Here is a 21,298-nt window from a genome sequence, read left to right as displayed (position 1 = left end):
AATTTCAAGCAATTTGGACATTCGGGTACTTCCGAATGTCCGAATTGCCGAATTTCAGAGGTCCCGAAGTTCTGAAATTACAGAATTTCCAAAGTGTCGAAGTGCCGAAGTTCCGAAGTGCTGAAGTTCCGAAGTGTCAAAGTGTCAAAGTTCTGAAGTGTCAAAGTGCCGAAGTTCTGAAGCACAGTATTGCCTACGTACTCATATACTTACCCAGTGAAAGAAGAAGAATGTTACATTGTATACAATTTTAAATAAAACGTATACAAACATAGCCAGGATTCACCTGTAAGCATTTGCAACACTTACAACAATTAAGTAACATACATTCATATAAAATGTAAGTTACTTGGCCAGTCAGTGTAATGACAGGAATGAATAAGTAAATAAGGGAGCTATCTACTAAAAGGCTGAAAGACCTAAATTGGTCTTTCAGCCAAATGTACTAATACTAAGTAAAGATTACTTAGTATTAGTAAATTATGCCCCTACTCGCTATACCGCGAGTAGGGGCATGTCTATTAAACAGTGAGCAGCCTGTAGGGGGAGGGGGTGACTAGGGGTTTGGGGACCCCTAGTCACCTGGGGGGGACACATTTTTTTTAGGGCCCCCACCCGCCGCTCAGGGGTGGGGCCGGGGGGGGGAGGACAATAGGTCCCCCCCTATTGGTATTTAGGGCCCCCACCCACCGCTCAGGGGTGGGAGCCAGGGGGAGGACATTAGGTCCCCCCCCTTATTAGTATTTAGGGCCCCCACCCGCCGCTCAGGGGTGGGGGCCAGGGGGAGGACCTTAGGTCCCCCCCCTTATTAGTATTTAGGGCCCCCACCCGCCGCTCAGGGGTGGGGGCCAAGGGGGAGGACATTAGGTCCCCCCCTTATTCCAATTTAGGGCCCCCACCCGCCGCTCAGGGGTGGGGGCCAGGGGGGAGGACATTAGGTCCCCCCCTTATTAGTATTTAGGGCCCCCACCCGCCACTCAGGGGTGGGGGCCAAGGGGGAGGACATTAGGTCTCCCCCTTACACCAATTTAGGGCCCCCACCAGCCGCTCAGGGGTGGGGGCCAGGGGGGAGGACATTAGGTCCCCCCCACTTATTAGTATTTAGGGCCCCCACCCACCGCTCAGGGGTGGGGGCCGGGGGGAGGACAATAGGTCCCCCCCATCATTTTACTTAAGGGCCCCCACCCACTGCTCACTGTTTACTAGACATGCCCCTACTCGCGGTATAGCGAGTAGGGGCAAAATTTACTAATATTAAGTAATTTTTACTTAGTATTAGTAAATTTGTCTGAAAGACCAATTTAGGTCTTTCAGCCTTTTGGTAGATAACTCCCTAATACCGTGGGAATTAGGGAGTTATCTACTAAGCGGCTGCAATAGAAGTGCCGAAGTGCCGAAGTTCCTAAGTGCTGAAGTGTTGAAATGTGGAAGTTCCGAAGTTGCCGAATTTCCAAAGTGTCGAACTGCCGAAGTTCCGAAGTGTTGAAGTGCCGAATTGCCGAAGTCCCGAATTACGAAAATTCTAAATTTCGTATGGCCGAACCGAAACGAAAATTTTCCCTATGCACATGCCTACCATGCATGCTGTCTTTGCCAATCACATAGAGATCACATAGTTCAGACTTAATCACTGTAAGCAGGGTTAACCTACCAGGGTCTATAACTGTCAGGAGTGAGAACCTATGCAGGTCTTAGGGGTCTCCCTCCCTCTCCATTTAAATGGATTCCAAGGACTATATCCAGCGCTCAATTTAAGAGCTGCATATAGCTCATCTGTCAGTCTTGGCCCCCCACTAAATATGGCCCCAGCTGACAGAGGGGAGCCCCAGGTATGAACTAGTCACACCAAAATTAAAGGATGTTCCATGCTGTCCTAACGACATAAAAGGCCACTATATTTAGGATAACATGTAACATAATAACGTCTTTAAGAAGTTAACGATTACTTACCCTACAGATAAATCTTTTATTCAATATAGATCATATATTTTAATACCATACCTCACAAGATCTCTGCATTAATTAGATACTTACACATGTGAATGATCTTTTTCTCCATTATGGTACCAGTCTAACATCAAACATTCAGTGTGAACTTTCTGTATTTTTTCCAAATCTGCTTTTCCAGTGTCTATCTCACTCAAAATTAACTTGATGTCATCACTCTGTAACACACATGCAAAGGTTGATTATTACTGCATATACCAAGGGCCATATTTATTATGGTCCTTTTTTAATTGTACATCACTTGTTTACTATAAAGAGGGACATTTACATCTTTAAAAAAATAAAAAAAATAAAAGATTATATATACACACTGATGACATAGAATGTGACGGCAGATAAGAACCATGCGGCCCATCTAGTCTGCCCAATTTTCTAAATACTTTCCTTAATCCCTGACCTTATCTTATAGTGAGGATAGCCTTATGCCTATCCCACGCATGCTTAAACTCCTTCACTGTGTTAACCTCTACCACTTCAGCTGGAAGGCTATTCCATGCATCCACTACCCTCTCAGTAAATTAAATAAGGTACATACCCTAAAGGATTAATATATCCATGAGAAAAGTAGTGAGTGACTGCCAGTGAGTAAAGCCAGCAGCCTTCCCGCTTTATAAAGAAACACAAAGTGTCATTGACAGGATTTAATGTGTCATGTATCTCAAAAACAAACACTATTTTTTCCCACAAATTATATATATGATCCATTTTTTTCAGTATGTGTGTATTATGAAATATTATTTTTATTTTTAGAGAAAAACTTTAATAACGCTCTATCAAACACAGACCCATTCTATATATAGAATTTTCCATTATTTTTAGTATGGTTATACCACATAGTTTTCAGTAAATTATATATTTGCAAGCTTCCATTTTATTAAACACACTAACTTTTATATGTTAGATTTATAATACAGATAATATAACCTGAACATTTCTATACATTTTAATCTGTGTTGTAGCTACAGTTACCATTGATGATTAATGCATATGATTTTAACAACGTGTACCCATTTACCACAAAAGGTTGTGGAGCCTCAGGGTCCTTCTGATAACTATTATAGCAGTGGAAACGCCCACCCGTCTCACTGGAAAGCTGATGCAAGAAGCTGTTTGCCTCTGTATCATCACAGTTGAAAGAAATTGTGTGTACCGGAACTTGCTTCTGGCAATTCACCTGATCAAGAATAGTATGTGTGGGCTGAGAAAAAGAGAAGAAAAATTATGTTATGCAATACTCTTATTTCTAGCAGGACCAAGTAACATAATAAGGCATGTGCATAAGGTATGTGCACTTGGGGTGCAGCGGGTAACAAACTAATATGGGTGAGCTGTCCCTGGCCTGCACTACTAAGATGGCAGTTCTGAAAATACTCAGGGGGCAGTGCCTGACCAGCATGGCAGCAAGGCATGCAGAGTGTGTGCTCCTGGTAAAAAAAAAATACATTTAAAACTTGACATTGTAGTGGGATTACACCCTCAAACATTAGCCAAGCAACTAAATATTGGTTCCTGCATGCAATGGATCTCGTTCTACTTGGAGCCTCTTTTCATCTCCAGCAGCTCAAATTCATTTTTCGGCCTACACACCTGACATGGTCCTAGGAAGGGAGAAATGGACGATCTCCCGGTCTGGACCTACATCCCCTAAAGCAAGTACCCTGTTTCCCCCCCTATGGACCGGTGGGGGTTATCCCGGTCCCCACTGGGGCAAATTACAACTGGGCCTTACCAAAAGCACACTTTACCTTTAGTCAGCTTTACTTCCTGCATTCAGTGCTCTTGCCTTACCTTGTTTGCTGTAGTTACTCATTAATAGCACTGTGAACTACTAATATAATTATGTCTAATTGATGTCTCTGCAATCTTTACTATTTGGATGTCCAATGTCATATTTAGGCACTTATTTAGCAAATCTGCGCTAATGCTTGTGGTAAATCGGTAGGATACTTAATGGTTTCAACCCCCAAATTGTGATGACAACACAGATGATCATGAGCCGCCATGGAACTATGCTTACCAGACCTTCATACCTGCAGGTTCACCTAAAAGTGTGAATTAGATCTATTTACCAAACATACTCTGTGTTTTTATTTGTGTCCTTAAGATTTATGGAGTAAAGTATGCATCATACAACGTCATTCCCCTAGTCCATGACTGGAGAACCACATCTGGCCTTCTAGATTGTTAAGTGAGGCCTTTTAAACAAATCATTTTATTTTTATTACCACATTTTTGTTCGTCTTTTATATTTTTATTCTATTTAAGATACTAAAGAATAAAATAAGTTTAAATTAAATAATTCTCCCAGATTGACTGGCACCCATGTAATCAAATGAATGTTCTAGCTTAGAATAAAGCTAGTAAAGAGAGAACACCATATACATTTTGGATAACTGACAAGTACCTGGTCAGGCCGTCCATCAGTAAGGAGGTACACTGCTTGAGTGTTATTGTCAGCAATGGCAACCTGAAGAGCTTCCATGGTGTTTGTTGAGCCTCCAACCTTTCAATAAAAATAGAATTAATAAAAATCCAACTTCTGAATAATGAACTGTAGCAGAGTAGTATGATTTATATGAACTACAATAATAGATCATCTATTTTAGCACTAGAAAGCTCATTACAAATGTACATTCTTGGTCATTATTGAATAGACACAATTACAAAACATGCAAAATGCCTGTTAAACGTTTTCTTCATAAAATAAATAAAGTATACTTTGTTAGGTAATTTGTTTTCCATATGATGCTAAAGATCAAATCTACCATTAACGCATTTCAAAGTTTGTGAATACAAAAGAAAAGTTGCCTTTGATTTGCAGAATCACCATCCTTTAAACAGAAGTTGTTAATAAGTAGTGGAACTGTAACACGGGCTAATGTCTACATCATGTGTAGTATACCGTTGGCATTATCTTCCACATATAGATGATTTTAAAATTTTTATCTCTCCAGTCCACCTCGGTTACAATTATCAGCAAGTTCCTGCTGGGAACCATCTGATCAGCTAATGTTGCTAAAAAAATGTTTTTTTTTCCAAGTTATCTTTGTGTCAAAAGTCAATCTATGATTTCACCAAACATGGAGAAGCAGAAGGAAAGGTGGTAATTGGAGACAGTAAGACCCCAGCATGCAATAACAGACAATATTTAATACAAAATATTTCAGAATAATAAACCCAGGGCTCGAGTCAGTGGCGTACACATAACCCATGGAGCCCTGGTGCGAAACTGATCATTGCCCCCCCTCCTCTTCCCCCATCTAACTCCCTCCCCCCCCCCCCCCCGACAGACTCACACACACACACAGATACATACAGACATGACACATACATACAAACAGACAGAGAGACAGGCACACATACATACAGACAAGACACAGATACATACAAACAAACAAACAGACAGGCACACATACATACAGACAGACACACACAAGACACACATTCATACAAAGACAAATACAAACATAAAAACAGACAGGCACACACACATACAGACAGACACACGACAAATTTACATACAAACAGACAGGCACACATATATACAGACAAGACACACATACACACAGACAAGACACACATACATACATACATACAGACAGACAGGCACACGCAGACAAGACACACATACATACAAAGACACATACATACATACATAAAAAACAGAGAGGCACACATACATACAGACAGACAGATAGACACAGACACATACAGACAGACACACACATAGAGACACACATACATACAAAGACACATACATACAGACAGATAGACAGGCACACACAAGACATACATACAAAGACACATACATACAAAATGACAGGCACACATACATACAGACAGATAGACACAGACACATACATACAAACAAACACACACACGATATTTAAGTCACCCTCCTGTTTCCTATCTTTAACGTGATGGAGGGTTACTTCCAGTGGTGGCTCAGGTTGATGGAAGTCAGAGTTCACACTCTGACTCCCTGTTCTTCCTCACGCGCGGGCTCTCTGGTAGCTGAGAGGAGTGACATGCAGTCACTTTCTTGCAGCATGTGATGATCTCATCATAGGGGGCCCGGTCACGCTGTTAAAGCACCCAGTGCTGACCGGGCCCCCTGACAATCCATCTCCATCGGGGGGCCCTCACAGCATGGGCCACCCGATGGGCACCTTAACATGCGGCCCCGGCGGTTTGCCGCAAATGATGATGGTGGGCACCCGGTCGCAGAGGTCTGCAGGGCAGCCGGGCCCCCTGGAGTGACGGGCCCGGTCGCAGCTGCGACCCCTGCGACCGCAGTATATACGCCAGTGGCTCGAGTCCTGCAGGAACGCGTGGGAACGGCGTTCCTGCACTTTTTCCACAGCAGGAACGCTGTTCCCGTTAGTGGTCCTGCAGGACTTGTTTGCCCAGGAGGCAAACAAGGCATTTGCCTTGTTAGCCTTGGGGCAGGCGGTCGGTTGAAATCCAGGCGGGCGAGCGAGGGAGCCCTGATTTGTGAGCTCTGATATGACGTCATATTAGAAACATAGAATCATAGAATGTAACGGCAGATAAGAACCATTCGGCCCATCTAGTCTGCCCCATATTTCTAAATACTTTTAATTAGTCCCTGGCCTTATCTTAAGTCTAGCCTTATGCCTATCCCACGTATGCTTAAACTCCCTCACTGTGTTAACCTCTACCACTTCAGCTGGAAGGCTATTCCATGCATCCACTACCCTCTCTGTAAAGTAATACTTCCTGATATTTTTAAACCTTTGCCCCTCTAATTTAAGACTATGTCCTCTTGTTGTGGTAGTTTTTCTTCTTTATATTCCGGCTCCCGACATCACTCTGCAGCGCGCGAGGGAGCTGAGCAAGGAGAGCTCACAAATCAGCACTCCCTCGCCGCCCACCTGGAACTCAGCTGACCGCTTCCTGCCCAAACATTCCGGCCAACAGCCCCACTGGACCCCAGGTAAAAAAATCCACCCAGCTCTACCAAAGGTTGGGTGGATTTAAATTAAAATAAAAAAGTGTGTGTGTCTGTCAGTGTGTGTGTGTGTGTGTATGTCTGTCAGTGAGTCTGTGTGTATATCTGTCAGTGTGTGTGTGTGTGTGTCTGTCAGTGAATGTGTGAGTGAATGAGTGTGTGTGTGTGTCTGACAGTGAGCCCCCCTACCCACTCACAGAACCCCTACCCACCTCACAGCCCCCCTACCCACCTCACAGAACCCCTACCCACCTCACAGCCCCCTACCCATTTACAGTCTCCCTACCCACTCACAGTCCCCCTACCCACTCACAGTCCCCCTACCCACCATACAGCCCCCCTACCCACCATACATCCCCCTACTCATCTCACAGTCCCCCTACCCTACCCTCTCACATGCCCCAACCCTCACTCAGCCCATCTACCTTCTCACAGTCCCCCACCCTCTCATAGCCCCCTTACCCTCTCACAGCCTTCCTACCCACACTGTCTCCCCACACACCGTCACAGCCCCTCCACAAACCCTGTCACCTCTCCACACACACAAACCATGTCACTACCCCCATACACGCACACTGTCCCCCCATACACGCACACTGTCACCTCCCCACACACCCTATCACCCTTCCATACACTCTTATCCCTGGGGGGGTTGGATCTTGGGTGAGTTCCCACACTTTTTTCCCCAGGACTTGACCCCTGAATAAATCCACCCTTTGAAACATTACAATTATAAATAAAGGTTGTCTAACGTACATTAGAGGTTTCAAAAAAATGTTATGTGAGGAAATGTACTCATTACCTTAAATCCCTGAACCAAGGACTGTGGAGAACTGACTAGGGAATCGCAAATTCTAGGACAAAATAACCAAACTGTAAACATTCTCTTTTTCCAGTTTGCATTTGCCATGTCATTTGTCTACAACTCACGGTTTACTGAATAACATCACAATATAACTCAGGTAGTCACATAGGCATATAGCCTGGCGGGAGAAATGTTTGACATCTTATATAGCTAAACACACACAGCAAAACACCTGAACAACAGATTTCATTCCACTTTCCATACCAGTGGCAAACAAGCTGCATGTGGATTTGTAAATGTGTGTACTGTGTAAACACAGTTGTATTAAGTACATACAAAAAATGAGTACGGTGGATCCCCTGATGAGTATTTGCATGGTATGATCTGTTAATTAATTCACCAGATGTCAGCTTTATGAATATGTAAACATTAATGTTTGTATGTATATAAAGATTGATTAAAGTGTAGTCATCAACTCTATGGATTAAAAAATAAATATGAGCATCATTATATCATCACAGAATATAATGATTGCTCATAAAAAAACATACCACAAAGAACATTATAAATTTCATTTATGGCAACTCACAAAAGCAAATTGTTGTATCACTCAAAATAAATGTCACTATGACACGGAAGATGGTTTAATTCATATTATTACATGGTAGTAATAACATTTTCCAGCTGGCTACCTTGCTTAGCCAAGCGAAGAGTGAGAATGCCACTGTAATTAAAGTCTGCCAGGAGAGAAGGCAATGTTGGTTTACCTCAGGGACTTAGTGTTTCCTTAGAGTTGCAGTTCTGCTATACTGCATTCCAATCAATACTACACATATAACTCAAGCAACTTTATTTGAAAATATCCTGCTAGAACCCATCAACCTTCATCAACTTTATGGAACTAACTTGGGAAAAATCCAGATGGACTGACTCTGTTTTGCCAAATGAGTAAAAGAGTACAAACCTCTATGAAGAGGTGGAACTGATGTATCAGTGCCTTTTCTTTCACCTATTGGTACACTTTGCTGTTATTATAATTTGGCCAATAAAGAGCTTATGCAAGCATCTGCATGATGCTAACACACACAGCACTGTGTGGCTTATATTAATTAGCATTGCATACTCTAAGAATTATGCATTTTATTACCTCTTTATCAGTAGAACAGTTTTTGTCTAACGGTTTGAAAACTGTGTGCACAAAATCAGAGGGGCAGCACCCACGGCCTAATAGCATCATAGCAACTACAATAAAAAATGTTGTCAGTAGCTTGTAGAATTTTCAAAAACATACCTAAAAATACCAAAATCACCTAAATCGATTTTTCCCAGAGCTATAAAGAAACACCCCAAGTACCATAACTATTACAGCTCGCCATAGTGTTTATGATGCCAGTAGTCACATGGTGGTCTCCGAGGGTAAATAGTTAAACTGTTTTGGAATGTTTTGACAACTTACCTAGGCTCCATCAACATCTGCTACTGCCTTCTATCCAGCCAGAACCTTAGCTTGGCAGTGCCGGGTTTAGCTTAGTGAAGCTAACAGAAGATCCTTGTGGATTAGCCTAGTATTAGGTTTTAACCCCTTAACCCCTTAAGGCCACAACTTCTGAAATAAAAAGGAATCATGATGGAATATTTCCATCATGTGTCCTTAAGTGGTTTTAAGGACCAAACTTCTGGAATAAAAGGGAATCATGTCATGTGTCCTTAAGGGGTTAAACTACCATAATATACAAATATAAAATGTAAAAAGTGGTTACAAATATGTGAATTTTGCTTTATCTGGTGCATTTATGCAAAGAGCATGCTATTTTGTATATACAGAGTTATTGCATAAAGAACAAATGTTGTGCTCCACACAAGTTATTGTTACTACTACTATAGTATTTTAGGAATAGGGAGTATTTCCATTCTACCTGGCCTTTCCTTTGTTGCTGACACATTTGCGCAGTAGAAGGTGCTACAATCAAGCTTTTTGGCGTTCTATGCATAGTAACATTGTTACATGAACAGCTATGCTATGAGAAGTGTGACTTAGTGTGAATTGCCCAGTCAGCTAAAATCTACCAGGCAGTTCATGTTATCAGTAAAGTGTAGGATCTGTATCCATCATCTCCTTATTACTCTTTAAGCTTTGTCATAAAAACACAGACCTGGGCCATATACGTGCAATTAAAACAGCATGATCAGATAGCATAAAACCATCATTATACAATATATGCCTAAAAGCATATTTAGCATGATTAGAGTATCTGTTATATTATTTTTGTTCATTGTACTAATCCATCCATAACATAGGTTTTTAGTAACACTATGTAGCTGTTAAAATTGAAGGGATACTATAGTCACCAAAACAATTTTAGCTTAATGAAGCAGTTTTGATGCATAGGCCCAGCACAGGGGCGAACCTAGAGCATTTGTCCCCCAGGGCGCGTCCTATTTTAAAATGTTAAAAACGACCGCAATTTTTTAGAATGTATTTAGCACTGAGCAGTGTTTGTGTGTTTGAATGTTAGCATGTTTTTGTATGAAGTATGTTTCAGTAAATGTAAGGATGTGTTTGTATTTAGTGTTGGCGTTTGAATGCAAGCATTCATTTGTGTGTAGTGTGGTTTTGGAATGCAGTGGTGTGGTTATATATTGTATGTAGTGTTGACGTTAAAATGGGGTGTATTTGTGTGTAATGTTGGCGAGATTCTGAGATGCATGCACATATACACACATGCAGATACATATACACTCATGCAGATACATAGACACGCAGACACACACTGACACAATGGCAACTCTAGGAACAATATATGGGGGGGTGGGGGCACATAAGATACCATTGTCAAAACTGGGGGTGGGGGGCACTAAAATGTTTCACTAGGATATGGGGTAATATGCTGCGATTGACTGTGCATGCTGGCATCCGGCAACACATTTGCATTCACATTAGCCACACAGATTTCTTGTTGTGGGCTGACACCTCTTAACTTCAATCTTGGTTTATTAGATAAATCCCCTATTTGCTACCCTTATGTGGGATTGCCATATTTAAGGACAGCAAATAAGGGAGCTATCTGCTAAATAGCACCCCAATTTAGTATATTTAAATATGGAAATCTCACATAAGGGCACAAATATAGGGAATTATCACCTAAACAGCTAAAAGATCAAACTTTAAAAAGCCCTTTTCCTAATTTTAATCTTTAGTTGTTTCGTAGATAACTCACTTATTTTTTTATCCACCTTGCATGTGACACATACAGCCTTCCTAAACATCTCCTGTAAAGAAAGACCTTGTGTTTAACCCCTTAAGGACCAAACTTCCGGAATAAAAGGGAATCATGACATGTCAGACATGTCAAGTGTCCTTAAGGGGTTAAACTTCCTTTATTACACAGTCTGTTTAACTTATGTCTTATCTTCTGCACTTTTAATAGCCTGCTAGACCCTGTAGAAACCTCCTGTGTTTGATAAACGTTTGTGGAGCAGGAGATAAAAACATCTAAAGTATGTTAACATCTGATTGAAAATATAAACATATTAAACTACTAAATGACAGAGAATTGAGCAGTGAGACTCAGGGCCGTCTTTAATATTGATTGGACTCTGGGCAAAGCATTCGCTTGGGCCCCCTGGACCCTGTACACCAAGCATGTCAAACTCGCTGCCCACGGGCCGCATGAGGCCCACAAAGACCATCTTTACGGCCCGGCGAGCCGCGAGTACATGCTCAGTGTTATAGCAGAGTAGGCCCCTGCTTTGCCCACATTGCAGGTGCCTACTCTGCTAACACTTACCCGGCCGGGGAGAAGGGCCGCGAGGGAGCTCAGTGTTCCAGCTCCTCACTGCTCCCTCATGCGCGCCGACTGGAGTGAAGCCGGGCGCCGGAATATGATGTCATATACCGGCACCCGGCATCACTAAACCGTGCGCAGGAGCTGCGAGGAGCAGAAGGACCCCAGGGAGATGCCCCCCATCGGCTCCATAAGGTAATGAGCAGTAAAGTATGTGTGTGTAAGTGTGTGTGTCTGTCAGCAAGTATGTGTGTGTGTGTAAGTGTGTGTGTGTGTCTGTCAGCAAGTATGTGTGTGTCTGTGTCAGTGTGTTTGTGTGTGTCTGTCAGTGAGTATGTGTGTCTTTTATCTGTACGTGTGTGTCTGTGTCAGTGTGTGTGTCTGTCAGTGAGTATGTGTGTGTGTGTCTGTCAGTGTGTGTGTGTGTGTGCGTCTGTCAGTGTGTGTGTGTGTCTGTCAGTGAGTATGTGTGTCTGTCAGCAAGTATGTGTGTGTCTGTCAGCAAGTATGTGTGTGTCTGTCAGCGAGTATGTGTGTGTCTGTCAGCGAGTATGTGTGTTTCTGTCTGTCTGTGTGTGTCTGTCTGTCTGTCTGTGTGTGTCTGTCTGTGTGTGTGTCTGTCTGTGTGTGTGTCTGTCTGTGTGTGTGTCTGTGTGTGTGTGTCTGTGTGTCTGTCAGTGAGTGTGTGTGTCTGTATGTCAGAGTGTCTGTATGTGTCTGTCTGTGAGTATGTGTGTGTCTGTCAGTGAGTGTGTGTGTGTGTGTGCGGCCCACATAAACTTAAACCTTGTGTATGTGGCCCGTGCCACATTTTGAGTTTGACATGCTTACTGTACACCCTCCCCAGGCGTGCAATCACGTTATCACCCTTAACGCAGTGGCAACCTAAAGTAGAGAGGTGCAAGAATATTTTTTGGGGCCTCCCTATTGCAAGGATGTTTAAAATGTAGATCCCCATCTGTCGTGCAACTCCGGCAATGCCTTGACAGCTGGGACTCTACCATTTACCCATGTTTGCAGGTTTGTATTTAACACTAAGCAGTTTTTGTGTGTTTCAATGTAAACAGGTTTTTGCATGGAATATGTTTGTATTTATGTGGTGTTGGCGTTTGAATGGAAGCATGTATTAATGTGTAGTGTTGGTTTTTGAATACAGGGGTGTGTGTACATATAATGTTGGTGTTTAACACAGGCGTGTATTTGTATGTAGTGCTGAAGCTTGAATGCAGGGGTTCACGGTGCAGCTGCTTTGGCCCCCCAGGAGTGCCCCGTTTGCCCCGCGGTGAGACTGCAGAGGCATAATCTATACACCAAAAGTACTTAATTTAGCTAAAGTTGTTTTGATGGGCAGACTGCAGAGGCATAATCTATACACCAAAAGTACTTAATTTAGCTAAAGTTGTTTTGATGTCTATAGTTTCCCTTTAAGCTTCTTTGGCATATCCATGCAGTTAGTGTAATGAGAGTTTGCATGCATGGCTACAACATGTGTTTAAAGGGAAACTGTCAGCTACCAGGACATGCAATACCATGTTTACTTAATAAGATGAATTTGTGAGTTACAAAAAATAAAATTAAAAGAAGAAATCAACATTTCTTTATCCTCAACTGCGTGCGTGCCTCTATATTGGCTTAGTCAGCATAGAAAAAGCATAAAGAAGTCTTACATTCAGCCTGGCAGTCAGTACAGATAATGCACAAAAGAAGAAGGGAAATGAAACAAGGGTTTGTTTTTTTGTCTCTTCCTCATTTGCAATATGTGCCCCAGATGTGCCAACATTGAACTGGATTGTGATGGCATTTGCCAAATCTTTAATATACATTTTTTTTCATGGGAAAAATTTGTTAACTCAAGTTCCAATAGATTATTAATATTTTATTCAATGGTGTAATTTCCTTCTTACAACGACTCTACCTCCATTATTCGCAATTTATGGTTGAATACATTGTATCAATGTATTTTATTAAACATTTAGAAAATTAATGTCTTATTAGAGGTTTTGCCTATAAGCAGGTTAACTGTTAACTGTTAGAACCTACGCTATTAAAAGGGTTGTCGGCATGAAATTGGATGGTGCGTTTACATTTCCTGACCATAGACTGGTACGAAAAACATCTGTTATTGGAGTTTGGAATGGCTGGCATTTAAGCCTGAATACTATGGTCCATGAAGCCACCCAGAAGTAATGGGAGTTTGAGTTCCGGAATTATATTTGTGTTTTTAAAAATACAAAATAAAAGAATCAACAACAGCTACAATGAAAATCCACCAATATCACCTCAAAACATCTTTTCACAAACCAGCTAGGCTGCGGCATAACAATCTGTCTACATGTTGTGTAAACGTGTTTAACCTGGATCAGCAGTTTTTAATGACACACGTGAAGCCAGTCTGCTGTGAGACTCATTATGCTGTGTGCATTATGGACACTCAATTAAACAACCTCCAACTTTTTTCTGGTACAAGTTTTAAAACAAATTGCAAGACTATACACACAGTCTACCAGCATATCAAGAGTATTGGGAAACATTTTCTTCTCAGGGCAAAATACAGGAAATGTAATCTCTGTGTTATTAAAACTTGTTGGGATAGTTTTGAAATATACTGTATCACAAGGCAACAAGCTCTGGTGATCTGATAGCAAATTAAAAAAATAGGTTAATGGGACACTCCACTGCCCAAATAAAAAATAAATAATATTCACTGTTAGCAGATATATCCTCAATGAAAATATGCATGCATTACCACGGCACCGCTCTGATCGAAGCTCGCAAGAACTCAAACCACATGGTCTGCAGCTCACACCCGAGGGAGCTGCAGGCAGGAGAGCGATCCCACTGGATCACCAGGGAAATGGTATCTCACGTTGGTGAGCCTTGTCACAGCCTCCCCACAACCTGCCCACCCCACACTGCCTGCCCTCTCCTCACCTCAACCTGTCCCCAACCTCAACCTGTTCCTAAGCCACAACTTGTTCCCCCAACCACAACCTGCCTCCCAGACCGTTCCCCCCACCTCATCCTGTGCCCCGCAACCACAACCTGTCCCCCCCACCACAACCCCCCACAGCCTGCTCCCCACAATGCCTGCCCCATCCCTTATAGCCTGCACCTCCACACCCTGCCCCATCCCTTACAGCCTGCTGCTCCACACCATGTCCCTCACAGCCTTCCCCCGACACCATGTTGCACCCTGTCCCCACATAGACTGCTCCCCCACACCATGTACTCCCACAACCTGCACCCCCACAGTCTGTCCCCCCACAACCTGCACCCCCACACCATGCCCCCCCTCACAGCCTGTCCCCCACATCATCTCCTTCACATCTTGCCCCCCCACAATGTCATCCATACAGCCTGCCCCCCACAGCCTTCCTACATACTGCCCTCCCCATACTGTCACCTTCCTACACACTGCTCCCTCACACTGTCACCTTCCTACACACTGCCCCTATATACTGTCACCTTCCTACATACTACACCCCCTCTCCCCCCTTTCCAGCACTCAGGTAATTTAAACTGCTCATCCCCCCAGCACTTATCCAACACTACATGCACTGCACAGACATTACATCCACTGTGTCCACATAGAGACACAGACACTACATCCACTACACAGACACTGCATCCACTAGACACCCTGCATCCACCACACAAATACTGCATGCACTAGACACACTGAATACACTAAACAAACACTGCACCAACGTGCACACACATACAATGTAGTACAATGTAGTCCACACACACTGCATACAATACACACTACATCCATGACACAAAAACAGACAGCATCCATGAAACACATACACAACATTCACTATACACACAATGCATCCACTACGCAAACCGACATTGCATTCATTACGCACACTGCATAACATAATAGATGTTGGTGTGCTTTTGGTGCGGGGGGGGGGGGGGGGGGGGAGGGGCAGCATTTCATCCTTGGACCAGGGGCGTATTAGCCGCGAGGCAAACAAGGCATTTGCCTTGGGCGGCATTTTCCAGGGGGCGGCAAAAAAAGCCGCCCCCCAAATGCCCAAGGCAAATGTCTTGTTAGCCTTGCGGCTAACAGACATGCCGGATTGTCTGCTGGGCGATCGGGCGGCACTGCCTGGCGGGCGGGTTGGCGGGTGGCCGGCGAGGGAGCACTTCCCCTGAGCTGTCTGCTCAGCTCCCTCGCCAGACGCAGAGTGAGGCTGGGAGGCGGAGCCGGAATATGACATCATATTCCGGCTCCCAGCCTCACTCTGAGGCGCGCGAGGGAGCTGAGCAGAAGTGCTCCCTCGCCTGCCGGTGTTCTGACAGAACACCGGCCGCCCGCCAGGCAGTGCCGCCCGATCGCCCAGCAGCCACTGGACCACCAGGGAGGAAGAGACACCCCCCCTCCCCAGCATTCCCAAAGGTAAGGAGGCTGGGGGGGGGGGTGTTAAATTAAAAAAAAAAATTAAAAAATGTGTTAAAAATAAATAAAAAAAATGTGTTAAAAATAAATTTTTAAAAAATGTGTTAAAAATAAATTTTTAAAAAATGTGTTAAAAATAAATTTTAAAAAAATAAATAAAAAAAATGTGTTAAAAAAAAATAAATAAAAAATGTGTTAAAAATAAATTTTAAAAAAATGTGTTAATGTTGGTGGGTGAGTGTGTGTCTGTGTGTGTGTCTGTCTGTTAGTGTGTGTGTGTGTCTGTTAGTTAGTGTTTGTGTCTGTTAGTGTGTGTGTGTGTCAGTGTGTGTGTCTGTTAGTGTGTGTGCCAGTGTGTGTGTCTGTTAGTGTTTGTGTCTGTTAGTGTCTGTTAGTGTGTGTGTGTCTGTTAGTGTGTGTTTGCCTGTGAGTGTGTGTGTATGTTAGTGAGTGTGTGTGTCTGCTAGTGAGTGTGTGTCTGTTAGTGTGTGTCTGTTAGTGAGTGTGTTTGTCTGTTACTGAGTGTGAGTGAGTCTGTTAGTGTGTGTGTGTTTCTGTTAGCGAGTGTGTGTTTCTGTTAGCTAGTGTATGCGTATCTGTCAGTGAATGTGTGTGTATTTAGAATGCGGGGCGGGGGGAAAGGTTGGGTGGGGGTGGCGCGGGGAGGGTGAGCGCCTGAGTTTTGTCCTGCCTAGGGCAGCGCAAAACCACGATACACCACTGCCTTGGACCCAGGCAGCACAATGTCCTAGGCTAGCCCTGCAACCAATGAATCAACAGCACCAAATCCAGGACTGGATTAAAACTCTTTATACCAAAATATATATATTTTTTTTAAATCATATACATACATAACCAATAGCTGCTAAATTCATAACACTGTGCATCTTCTGCTTAAGATCAATAGTGTTTATATGCTTAATCAGACATACATACAGGGAGTGCAGAATTATTAGGCAAATTAGTATTTTGACCACATCATCCTCTTTATGCATGTTGTCTTACTCCAAGCTGTATAGGCTCGAAGGCCTACTACCAATTAAGCATATTAGGTGATGTGCATCTCTGTAATGAGAAGGGGTGTGGTCTAATGACATCAACACCCTATATCAGGTGTGCATAATTATTAGGCAACTTCCTTTCCTTTGGCAAAATGGGTCAAAAGAAGGACTTGACAGGCTCAGAAAAGTCAAAAATAGTGAGATATCTTGCAGAGGGATGCAGCACTCTTAAAATTGCAAAGCTTCTGAAGCGTGATCATCGAACAATCAAGCGTTTCATTCAAAATAGTCATCAGGGTCGCAAGAAGCGTGTGGAAAAACCAAGGCGCAAAATAACTGCCCATGAACTGAGAAAAGTCAAGCGTGCAGCTGCCAAGATGCCACTTGCCACCAGTTTGGCCATATTTTAGAGCTGCAACATCACTGGAGTGCCCAAAAGCACAAGGTGTGCAATACTCAGAGACATGGCCAAGGTAAGAAAGGCTGAAAGACGACCACCACTGAACAAGACACACAAGCTGAAACGTCAAGACTGGGCCAAGAAATATCTCAAGACTGATTTTTCTAAGGTTTTATGGACTGATGAAATGAGAGTGAGTCTTGATGGGCCAGATGGATGGGCCCGTGGCTGGATTGGTAAAGGGCAGAGAGCTCCAGTCCGACTCAGACGCCAGCAAGGTGGAGGTGGAGTACTGGTTTGGGCTGGTATCATCAAAGATGAGCTTGTGGGGCCTTTTCGGGTTGAGGATGGAGTCAAGCTCAACTCCCAGTCCTACTGCCAGTTTCTGGAAGACACCTTCTTCAAGCAGTGGTACAGGAAGAAGTCTGCATCCTTCAAGAAAAACATGATTTTCATGCAGGACAATGCTCCATCACATGCGTCCAAGTACTCCACAGCGTGGCTGGCAAGAAAGGGTATAAAAGAAGAAAATCTAATGACATGGCCTCCTTGTTCACCTGATCTGAACCCCATTGAGAACCTGTGGTCCATCATCAAATGTGAGATTTACAAGGAAGGAAAACAGTACACCTCTCTGAACAGTGTCTGGGAGGCTGTGGTTGCTTCTGCACGCAATGTTGATGGTGAACAGATCAAAACACTGACAGAATCCATGGATGGCAGGCTTTTGAGTGTCCTTGCAAAGAAAGGTGGCTATATTGGTCACTGATTTGTTTTTGTTTTGTTTTTGAATGTCAGAAATGTATATTTGTGAATGTTGAGATGTTATATTGGTTTCACTGGTAAAAATAAATAATTGAAATGGGTATATATTTGTTTTTTGTTAAGTTGCCTAATAATTATGCACAGTAATAGTCACCTGCACACACAGATATCCCCCTAAAATAGCTAAAACTAAAAACAAACTAAAAACTACTTCCAAAAATATTCAGCTTTGATATTAATGAGTTTTTTGGGTTCATTGAGAACATGGTTGTTGTTCAATAATAAAATTAATCCTCAAAAATACAACTTGCCTAATAATTCTGCACTCCCTGTACATGTATATCCTCACACGTGTCTGTGTGCAGTGTGCACATTTGAATGCAGGAGTGTGTGTGTATTTAATTGCAATTAGGCATTTGTATGTACTGTTGGTGTGTGAATGCAGGGGTATATTTGTGTGCAGTGTTGCTGTTTACATGCAGGAGTGTGTTTCTGTACAATGTTGATGTTTGAATGCAGGCCTGTATTTGTGTGCAGTTTGATGTTTGAATGCATATCTGTGTGCAGTGTTGCCATTTGAATGCTGGCAAATATGCAACACATAGATACACATACTGACACCGATATATTCACAAATGGACACACACAGATACATATACACACTGACAGACACACACACATATATATATATTAGTTGTTATTTACATATTTTTAGCTAGCTTCCAATCTCCATACCTTTTGGGTTCAGGAAGCTGGATGCAAGATGTGGTAGTAGGCTGACTAAGGCTGATGGGAGTCTGAGGCACCAGACTTCTCCAGTCTCCCGCTCCTCTCTTTGTGTGCTTCCTTCTCTCCTCCACTTACAGCTCTCTGCAAGCTGGGAGGAAGTGACCCGAATGCACTCTCAAAGCAGGCAGCAAGGGAACTAGTGTCTGTCAGGGGCCCTTTCTGTGTCACTAAATGTCTGTGAGGCCCAACTGGTCCCCTGTTAAGAGATGCCAATCAGGGAGGCCTAAGTGTGAGTACCTCCTGGTGAGCCCCCAGCTAGAAGTAGTTCCACATTTGCTGAGCCCTTTGTGAGATGCAGAACATCCAAAGCCCAGTCACACTCGCAAACTTTGCAGAAATGGGTGTTCTGCCACTGACACACACTGAATCCACTATGCACACACTTCCTCCCTTAAACACACCCTGCATCCCCTACACACACTCTATTCCCTATATACACACACTACACCCTCACACGCACTGCATCCACTACACAAACTTCATCCCTTACACACACTCAGCCAGTGTGTCCCTTAAACATACACTAGATTCCTTATACAAATACACACACTACATCCCGTACACACACACTTCCTAAACACACACATTACATCTACAACAAACACACAGTACGTGCCCTATACACATACATTACATTTCTAAAAACACAAACTTGCAAGAATAATTCACTCTATCAGCTTGTTTCTGTGTAAGGTTAAATGGATCACTTTGTACAAGTTTTAACCGCAAGACAAGAGTAGAGTAAACAAGGCATTTGATTTGAAAAGCACAGCATTGAGTACTGCATGCTACTTTGAATAATGGCATGTTACTTGGAATTACTTTATAATTGGGTCTCAATGAAAGCATCATATAGATTGGATTTCACTGCCAACTCTCCCATTCTAATGCCCCCATGTCACCAATAAGAATCTGAATTATAAGATCAGTAAACATCAGCTATTTGTCCCCTCTGCCCTCAATTTAGCCTATATAACTCGAATGATATGACAGAATATTAAGAGTGATTGCACTACGCGATCCCAGCTCTCCAGCTCTCCAGCTGTACCTTTCCTTTTGTTTGACACCCCTCGTGTTGTATGTCATCCTGGTTCAATATCATGCCATCCAAGCTTCTTTCCTGTTTTACCCTCTTTCACAAGTTCCTGCTCTATTTAAGTTTGTTGGTGCAATGCATTAATATCGTAATGAAAGTCCCTGTGTGGATAAATGGTGATAGCTGCTTCCCAGGACTGAAACTCTGATCCATAGGTCACCAGACACTGGGTACTGTCATTGGTGGTGCTATGCCTGCTCTGTAAAGGACCATCTTCGGTCCATTTTGGTTTCAGTGTTATTTTTAGCAATAAAAAATAAAGCTGGGTTGAACTCAGGATGGAACTTACTTAGCCAGTCAAGAACAGTGCACGAGCCAGGGTACAGAAGTTATTCGAAAATATACATTGAGGAAATACATAAACTGCCAAGAACAAGAATCGCTGGGTATTTATATGTTGGAAATTTTTGCACAAAGGTATCGATGATGTGACATGTCACACAGAATCTTATGGCTGCGAAATGATGCATGTGTAAAGCCACATTTGATAAAGTCCACACAAGTGATGTAGAAAGAGGACAGGCCAGCATATATAGACAATACTGGACAAGCACACCATCTAACCCTATTTTAGCGATTTTGTTCTTCTTATTTTACATTGACACAACATTATTTAAAGCGCCATCTTAAACTAATCAAAAGTCATCTCTATGGTGTAACGTGAGTGTCAGGTAAAGATTAATTAGCACATATGCTACTTAACACTTAGCAATTTCTTAGAAGAGTTTTAGCTTACATTTATAGGAACACATCACCAGTGACATGTGACCTTTACTTTGCATCACTCAGCACTTTGCACACACTTAACCACTAATGACTACTACACAGGATGCTTAATTAACATACCAGACAAACATACAAATAATTCAAGTTTTGCTAATTACAAGGAGTGTTTAACTGCAGCTATTGCTTTCCCATTATTGTTCATGTTTCTTCACAAACAATTGCCTTTAGCACACCATAATTTAACTATTGTAAAGGGGAGTACTATCACAGGTTGGGACAGGATGGGTTCTCAGTTTAATTTTTCTTCTGTGCCCTGGTGTGCAGCAGATGCAGCAATATGTTATGAAGACACAGAGCAGCAAGTGTGCAGGTATATTTCCACAAAGGGATTTATTCAATTAACACTGAATTTTAGCGAACTCAATACCAAATTGCCAGATTTAAGCTTAAATAATCAATACGCATCACATAGACCTAAAGCTCAGATGGAGAGTTTTTCCAATTAATACTATTTGCCCAAATTTCAACCCACACTCCTACCAGA

At 42.7% G+C, this 21,298-nt stretch overlaps 1 protein-coding gene across 1 annotated transcript in view; it reads right to left on the bottom strand.

Annotated features, from left to right (window-relative positions):
• The window catches only part of VWA3B (von Willebrand factor A domain containing 3B), a 242,141-nt gene that overhangs the window by 120,930 nt on the left and 99,913 nt on the right, over positions 1–21,298 (bottom strand). The window contains exons 13-15 of the mRNA XM_063459114.1: positions 4,412–4,510; positions 3,023–3,205; positions 2,035–2,165 (exon numbers count right to left, since the gene is read on the bottom strand). Coding sequence (XP_063315184.1) covers positions 2,035–2,165; positions 3,023–3,205; positions 4,412–4,510 — 413 coding nt within the window. The remainder of the gene's footprint in view (positions 1–2,034; positions 2,166–3,022; positions 3,206–4,411; positions 4,511–21,298) is intronic.

The sequence above is a fragment of the Pelobates fuscus genome, chromosome 1 (genome assembly GCF_036172605.1).
Source record: "Pelobates fuscus isolate aPelFus1 chromosome 1, aPelFus1.pri, whole genome shotgun sequence".
Lineage (NCBI taxonomy): Eukaryota > Metazoa > Chordata > Amphibia > Anura > Pelobatidae > Pelobates > Pelobates fuscus.
Note: the sequence above shows the minus strand (reverse complement) of the source record. Positions and strands in the feature narration are given on the sequence as shown.